At 43.4% G+C, this 8,788-nt stretch overlaps 1 protein-coding gene across 1 annotated transcript; it reads left to right on the plus strand.

The window, feature by feature from the left end:
• Positions 1 to 8,175: 8,175 nt before the first annotated feature.
• LOC132383813 (histone H2B 1/2-like) lies at positions 8,176 to 8,788 on the plus strand. The gene has a single exon (XM_059955020.1). It carries the CDS (start codon positions 8,176 to 8,178, stop codon positions 8,548 to 8,550), a length of 375 nt encoding a protein of 124 aa, XP_059811003.1. The 3' UTR covers positions 8,551 to 8,788.

Raw genomic sequence — 8,788 nt, forward strand, 5'->3', positions numbered from 1 at the left:
AACGATTCTGTAATCATCCTTTTAAATCTTCACTGAGGCAATTATATATTAAATGAAACTGATATTGTAGAATCCGTGATATAATTAAGTGTAAATAATATAAAAAAGTAATCAAGCATCATTGCTGGGTGCTCTGAAATTGGCGGGCAATTTGAAATTAATCCTGCGCCAATCACACTGTATTCTGATTGTATGAAGTCCGACAGCCAGTAACTTTGTAGAAATCCTTCACTGTGCACGTGGTGTGTGAGGGACTTTTCTTTCCCCTCTCTGGAGCTCTGTGTTTCGGATAAACCGTTGGAAATTGATGGGTGTAGTAAAGTGAAGACGGAGCTGGAAGACGAGAGGCCGGTCTTGACCCTGTGCTTCATTCTGACTCTGTCCCCTCACCTCCCGGCCTCTGTCTCTCTGCAGGAGTAGTGGCAGAGGATTGGAGGATGGGTTATGTTATCTAGTCACGTAGGAAAAAATCGAAGGAAAACCAAACACAAGACATTGTTCAGATTATGGAGGGTCTCGGCCTGAAACGTTGGCTGTTTACTGTTTCTCACAGATGCTGCCTGGCCTGCTGAGTTCCTCCAGCACTGTGCGGGTATCGCTGCAAGGAAAAGCCTGGGAGCTGAGTCAGGTCTGCTGCTGCAGTTCATTCATTAAAGACTCGGCTGACAATGTCAATGCCCGGCTCAACAAATATGCAGATATCACTAAAGTGTGAAGAATGTAACCAGCAATAAAACAGGACGGTGGTCAATGAGGGCAGTGATTTGAGTAATGGCAGATAAATGTGAGAAAGAGAATAGGTGCAGGAGTAGTCCATTCGGCCCTTCGAGTCTGCAAACAAGAACAAGAGATGTTCCGTTGTCATTGACGAACCAGGGCAGAACTGCCGTGGGGAATGGTCGGTCCCTGGGAGTGCTGTAAAACAGAGAGACATCGGGGTGCAGATATCGAATTCCTTCAAAGTGTAAACACAGGTCGGCAGGACGGTGAAGGTGGTGTTTGCCACACTTGCATTCATCGGGAGAGTATTGGGCACTGGACCGTGACGTCACATTACAGCTCTCCCAGCCTTGGGGAAACCACTCTTGGAGCACGGCGTACAGTTATAGTTGCCCAATGATCAGAGGGTGACATTAAACTGGAGAGGGTGCAAAAGGGATTTAACAGGAGGCTGGATAGACTGGAACATTCTCACCAGAGTGTATATGACATTACAGAGGCTGATAAAATAATGGCAGGCTTTTTTTTTCCAGCCCTCTTTTATGGATCAAGCCTTTGCATTATGGGAAACGAGAGGTATAACATGTTTTCGTGATGTATTTTTAGACAACAGTTTTATGTCCTTTGAACAGCTATCCAATAAACATAATTTGCCTAAAAGTCATTTTTTTAGATACTTGCAAGTTAGAAATCTCTTGCATAATATATTACAGTCTTTTCCGAAACCATGTCCAATGGATATTATGGAAATTTTTTTAGCTCCGAATCCTTGCCAGAAGGGTTTAGTAGCCATCATTTATAACATGATCATGAAAATACAGCCAGCAGTATTAGAAAAAATTAAGAAGGAATGGGAAAAAGAACTTCACTGTCTTATATCCACAGAGCAGTGGGAGAAAATTTTACAGTTAGTCAATTCTTCTTCTATTTGTGCTAAAAATGCCCTAAAACAATTTAAGGTTGTACATAGGGCTCACATGTCCAAGGATAAACTTGTTCGATTTTATTCTTATGTTAATCCAATCTGTGACAGATGTCATTCTGAAGTCGCTTCATTGACCCACATGTTTTGGTCTTGCCCCTGTTTGCAAAATTATTGGAAAGATATTTTTGGTATTATTTCAACAGTTCTGAATATCAAATTGCAACCGCATCCTATTACTGCAATTTTCGGTTTACCAATGGTGGATAATAGTTGTTTATCCCCCTCAGCCCGGCAGATGATTGCATTTGTTACAGTAATGGTTAGAAGATCTATACTGTTGAACTGGAAATAAATTAATTCTCCAACTATATTTCAGTTATTTTCTCAAACTATTTCTTGTTAGAGTTTAGAAAAAAATAGAAGTGTTGTTTTTGACCCTTCAGTTAAATTTGAAGAAACTTGGAGACCATTTATTCAACATTTTCATATGAGCTAAACTGACTTTTCCTAAACCTTACTCTTATCATCCTTAATTATCTGGATGGAGGTGTGGAGTTATTGATGCTACTGCGTATAATTGATATAGTGCAATGGCCCATGTTGGTTAGGTTTTTTTTTTGGGGTGGTTTTCTTATTTTCTCCATTTTCTGTAACCACTATGAGTTTGGGAGGTTATTATATATGGATTATGATCTATTTGTATCTATACTTTAACCTATTAATTATGTACTCTCAAGCTTTTTCTATTCATGTTTAATTTATGTTTGTTTAAAATCAATAAAAAGATTTTAAAAGAAAGAAAATAATGGCAGGCATTGATACGGTCAATAGTGAATCTGTCATCTCCAGGGTCATGGACTCAAAAGCTGGAGATTACATTTATAAAGTGAGAAAGGAAAGATTTAACTGGGACCCTGAGGAGCAGGTTTTGTACACAGAATGTGCTATTTCTATGGAACAAGCTACCCCAAGTGGAGGTATAGGTGGGCACAGTTGCAATATCTCCTGGACTGTGGAGAGGGAAGTTTCACAGGGACATGGGCCAAATTCAGGGAATGACAATGGTTTTGTTTGGCTACTTGGCCAGCATGGATGTGTTGGGCTGAAGGGCCTGTTTCTGTGCTGCATAACTCAGTGACTAGGTCTGTTGCTGTGGCAGAGTGGGAGGGACAGGGTCAGTAGTGAGAAGGTTTGGGGGATGTTGACAGGAGAGTGAATGGTTGAGGATGGGGCAAATGGAACAGAATGTGAGGAAATGTGAGATCACCCATTCCCAGGATCAAACTGTAAGAGTCATTTCCATAGGGAATGTTCAGAATGACCTGGGCGTCCTTGTAAACAAATCACTTGAGTTAACATGCTGATACAACAACTGATGAGAGAGGCAAACAGTATTTTGTCCTGTGATCCAGGACGAGTGGAGAAGAGGGGTACAGATGTCTCACTGGATTCTATAGGGCCCTGGTGAGAGCAAACCTTGAATGTAGTGTCCGGGTTTGGTCGCACTTCCTCAGGAAGGATATCCCTGCAATAGAGGGAGCGCAGTGACTGTTCCTCACACTGACTGGGGTGGTTCCAGGGATGGAGGGTTGGTTATGTGAAAGGACAGTAAGTGGGCTGGGTCTGTATTCCCTGCAGTTAATGAAAAAACAAGGAAATTTGTTAGATTCTTTCAGGATGTGACAGGCTGTAGGCAAGGAGGATCTTTCCCTTGAATGAGAGCTTCATAACTGAGGAAAATACCCTCAGAATGAGGCGTAAATCACAAACACGAGAGAATCTGCTGATGCTGGAAATCCAAAGCAACACATACAAAATGCTGAAGGAACTCAGCAGGACCGGCAGCCTTTATGGAAAAGAATAAACAGTCAACACTTCGTACCATGACCCTTTGAGCAGATCTCACCCTGGTGATGGTTCTTAGCACAAAGCATCGACTCATTACTCTTTTCCATAGATGCTGCCCGGTCTGCTGACTTCCGCCAGCATTTTGTGTCTGTTGCTCAGAATATGGTGACAAACATTCAGGATGGAAATGAGATGCTATTTCTTTAATCAGAGAACAAAGAACATCTATATTCCTTATATAAGTAATCTGGAGCCTCAGGTGCTGGGTTGTGTCAAAGCTGAGGGAAAATTTTAGTCAATAAGTGAGTCCATAAGACCATCAGATTTAGGAGCAGAATTTGGCCATTTGGCCCATCGAGCCTGCTCCACCATTTCATCATCACTGATCATTTTTTCCTTTTAGGCTCAATCTCTTATCTTCTGTTGTATCCATTCTGGCGCTGATCAAACAAGAATCTATGAATCTCTGCCTATACCCAGTGATTTGGCCTCCACAGCTGCCTGAGACAAAACATTCCACTGATTTACCACTCTCTGGCTGAAGGAATTCCTCCTCATCTCCACTCTAAAAGGACGTCCTTCTATTTTGAAGCTGTGTGGTCTGGTTACAGACACTCCCACCACAGGAAAAGTCCTCTCCATATCCACTCAATCAAGCCCTTTCGCTATTTGATAGGTTTCAGTTCAGTAACCCTTCTTTCTTTGAAGTTCCAGTGAATTGAGGCCCATAGCCGTGAAACGCTCTTCATTAGACAAGCCATTTAATCCAGGGTAAAATTCCCCATTTGTGACGTAATGTCAGTACAATAAATTCTGGATTTCACAGATTTTTGAAATTATGGATCAATCTGCCCAACATTAATAACTACTTTGTACTGCAGTAAACACTGTTAATTTAATCCATGCAATCCCAGGTACACAGATGCAAAATAAAGACTGGTGTAAATTTAAAGTAGGGAAGTTGAACCTTACTTGGAGGTAAAGCCTGATTAACAGGCCTCAGAACATTCTACTCCCCAAATGGTCAAATTAATGCCAAGTAACAAGGTGGAAAATCATGCAACACACAGAATTACATGCCTTTTATTATCTTGCTCCATGGGATAAACTCAAACCGAGCCTGATCCACCCTGGCTGGGTCGCCTGGGCGAGATAGTCTCATGATCATCCAATGACCCTAATTTGTATTACTAATAGACAATAGACAATAGGTGCAGAAGTAGACCATTCGGCTCTTCGAGCCTGCCCCAACATTTTGAGATCATGGCTGATCAACTACTATCAATACCCGATTCCTGACGTTCCCATATCCCTTGATTCCTCTATCCATAAGATACCTATCTAGCTCCTTCTTGAAAGCATCCAGAGAATTGGCCTCCACTACCTTCCGAGGCAGTGCATTGCAGACCCCCATAACTCTCTGGGAGAAGAAGTTTTTCCTTAACTCTGTCCTAAATGACCTACCCCTTATTCTCAAACCATGCCCTCTGGTACTGGACTCTCCCAGCATCTGGAACATATTTACTGCCTCTATCTTGTCCAATCCCTTAATAATCTTACCTGTTTCAATCAGATCCTATCTCAATCACCTTAATTCCAGCATGTACAAGCCCAGTCTCTCTAACCTCTCTGCGTAAGACAGTCCAGACATCCCAGGAATTAACCTCGTGAATCTGCGCTGCATTTCCTCTACAGCCAGGATGTCCTTCCTTAACCCTGGAGACCAAAACTGTACACAATACTCCAGGTGTGGTTTCACCAGGGTTCTGTACAAATGCAAGAGGATTTCCTTGCTCTTGTACTCAATTTCCTTTGTAATGAAGGCCAACATTCCATTAGCCTTCTTCACTGCCTGCTGCACTTTGCTCATTCACCTTCAGTGACTGATGAACAAGGACTCCTAGATCTCTTTGTATTTCTCCCTTACCTAACTCTACACAGTTCAGATAATAATCTGCCTTCCTGTTCTTACTCCCAAAGTTGATAACCTCACACTTATTCACGTTAAACGTCATCTGCCAAGTATCTGCCCACACACCCAGCCTATGCACGTCACCCTGAATTCTCCTAGCATCCTCATCACATGTCACACTGCCACCCAGCTTAGTATCATCATTTCAATGCCTTCATCCAAATCGTTGACGTAAATTTAAAACAGCTGTGGTCCCAATACCGAGCCCTGTGGCACCCCACTAGTCACTACCTGCCATTCCGAGAAACACCCATTCACCGCTACACTTTGCTTTCTATCTGCCAACCAGTTTTCTATCTATGTCAATGTCTTCCCCCCGATGCCCTGAGCTTTGATTTTACCCACCAATCTCCTATGTGGGACCTTATCAAATGCCTTCTGAAAATCGAGGTTCACTACATCCACTGTATCTCCCTTGTCTAACTTCCTGGTTATGTCTTTGAAAAACAGATTAGTCAAGCATGATTTACCCTTGGTAAGTCCATGCTGGCTCGGCCCAATCCTATCACTGCTATTTAGATATGCCACTATTTCATCCTTAATAATGGACTCTAGCATCTTCCCCACCACTGATGTCAGGCTGTCAGGTCGATAGTTCACTGTTTTCTGCCTCCCTCCTTTCTTAAAAAGTGGGATAACATTAGCCATTCTCCAATCCTCAGGAACTAATCCTGAATCTAAGGAACATTGTAAAATGGTTACCAGTGTATCCACAATTTCCAGGGTCACCTCCTTTAGTACCCTAGGATGCAGATCATCTGGACCTGGGGATTTGTCAGCCTTCAGTCCCATCAGTCTTCTCATCACCGTTTCCTTCCTAATGTCAATCTGCTTCATTTCCTCTGTTACCCTATGTCCTTGGCCCATCCATACATCTGGGAGATTGCTTGTGTCTTCCTTAGTGAAAACAGATCTAAAGTACTCATTAATTTCTTCTGCCATTTCTCTGTTGCCCATAACAATTTCACCCAATTCATTCTTCAAGGGCCTAACCTTGTTCATAACTATCTTCTTTCTCTTCACATACCTAAAAAAGGTTTTGCTATCATCCTTTATATTCCAGGCTAGTTTGCGTTCATACCTCATTTTTTCTCCCTGTATTGTCTTTTTAGTTAAGTTCTGTTGTTCCTTAAAAACTTCCCAATCATCTGTCCTGCCACTCACCTTAGCTCTGTCATACTTCCTTTTTTTTAATGCTATGCAATCTCTGACTTCCTTTGTCAACCACTGTGGCCCCTTTCCCCCCTTTGAATTCTTCCTTCTCTGTGGGATGAACTGATTTTACACCTTGTGCATTATTCCCAAGAATACCTGCCGTCGCTGTTCCACTGTCTTTTCTGCTAGGATATCCGTCCAGTCAACTTTGGCCAGGTCCTCCCTCATGGCTCCATAGTTTTCCGCTGTTCAACTGCAACACTGACACCTCCGAGCTGCCCTTATCCTTCTCAAATTGCAGATAAAAACTAATCACTATTATGATCACTACCTCCTAATGGCTCCCTGACTGCAAGATCGCTTATCAAATCCTGTTCATTACATAGCAATAAATCCAGAATAGTCTTGTCCCTGGTCAGCTCTCATACAAGCTGTTCCAAGAATGCATCCCGTAGGCACTCGACAAACTCCCTATCCAGCACCAACCTGATTCTCCCAGTTCACCTGCATGTTGAAATCCCCCATAACGACTGCAACATTACCTTTGCCACTTGCCAATGTTAACTCCCTATTCAACTTGCACCCAATATCCATGCTAATGATGTGTCCCTTTGCAAACCCGGTTCACTAAGACAGGTGGTGTCAGGCCACCTTAATGAAAGGCATGGGCCAGATTAAATTGGCTCCACTACACTACCCTATCCACCATAGCCCCACATATCTCACCATACTAAACTCCACAGCCATATCTCTCCCAGCCCCACATATACATCCACCAACCCTACCCTCAAACCTAATCTAGGGGTCCAAGGGGACACACAGCCCCAGAAACCCGATGACTGGTGTAAGAAGGAGGAAGATCCAATAAGGGCAAGTGTTGGACCAGGTGAATGAAGGCATGGGCCAGATCAAAGTGGCAGCGTTGCGTGACTCTGAATCTAGAGAGCCCAGATGAAGAAGCACAGGAGGGGTGATTCTCCCACTGCCCGCGTAATCTTTGTTATTTTGATTTTGTTCTGATAGTCCTCTGTCTATTTCAATGTTTTGATATAATTCATACTTAATTCTAGTGTTTCTGGTCAATGTTGTGTCTGATGCAATGTGTCTGTGATGCTGCTACAAATACGTTGTTCCTTTCGCCTGTGCATAAATAAACTCGATTTAAACTTTACATTGAAATGTCTAAATCTCTCCCTCGCTCTCCTGCTGTCCTGTGTCATGAACTGAACGTCTTAGTGTTTAATTTTACAATATTTCATCTGATTTTATTTTCATTCTGCTTTTGAAATTTGCGTTTCCCTTTTCAATTTCAGCCCGCACCCCCGCCTGTCTCTGCCCTTCTGTACTTCCTCCCGCATTAAACGACAGCGGTAACCGCCACACATTGGCGCCGCTTCCCATCCCCCAGCGTTCCGATTGGTGATTCCTTTCTCCAAACAGCCAATGGGAATGCTCTGCATTCCCATCCTCATTAACATACCACTTTGGGCGCTGCCTATTTAATCCGCGCTCCGGATAGCTTCTGCTTATTATTGTGTTTGAAACCGACGAGGAAATGCCTGATGCACCGAAACCCGCTCCCAAGAAGGGCGCCAAGAAAGCTCTGTCCAAACCGGCGAGCAAGTCTGGCAAGAAGCGCAAGAGGACGAGAAAGGAGAGTTACGCAATCTACATCTACAAAGTGATGAAGCAGGTTCATCCCGACACCGGCATCTCCTCCAAGGCCATGAGCATCATGAACTCGTTCGTCAACGATATCTTCGAGCGAATCGGGGGTGAGGCTTCCCGCCTGGCTCACTACAACAAGCGGTCCACCATCAGCTCCCGGGAGATCCAGACCGCTGTGCGCCTGCTGCTACCCGGGGAGCTGGCCAAGCACGCCGTGTCCGAAGGGACAAAGGCGGTGACCAAGTACACCAGCTCCAAGTGAAGGCAAGTTTGCTGACAAAACAAACCCGGAAATCAAAGGCTCTTTTAAGAGCCACTCACGGTTTCATTAAAAGAGATACAGACTATTGAGATATGAAATTGAGGTAGGTTTGGATTTTTTTGTTGGTGAGGTCTTTCAGAATTTAATCTCCGTCAATCAGAATTTGCTGTCCACTGGCCAGTATAATCCCGATTTCTCTGTTACATTCCTGTGTACAGGCACAGGATCGTTACGCACC

This window comes from Hypanus sabinus, chromosome 31 (genome assembly GCF_030144855.1).
Source record: "Hypanus sabinus isolate sHypSab1 chromosome 31, sHypSab1.hap1, whole genome shotgun sequence".
In the NCBI taxonomy this organism is placed as follows: domain Eukaryota; kingdom Metazoa; phylum Chordata; class Chondrichthyes; order Myliobatiformes; family Dasyatidae; genus Hypanus; species Hypanus sabinus.

Excerpts from the sequence above, each read along its gene's own strand:
- LOC132383813 (XM_059955020.1), top strand. The coding sequence starts at position 8,176 with ATGCCTGATGCACCGAAACCCGCTCCCAAGAAGGGCGCCAAGAAAGCT.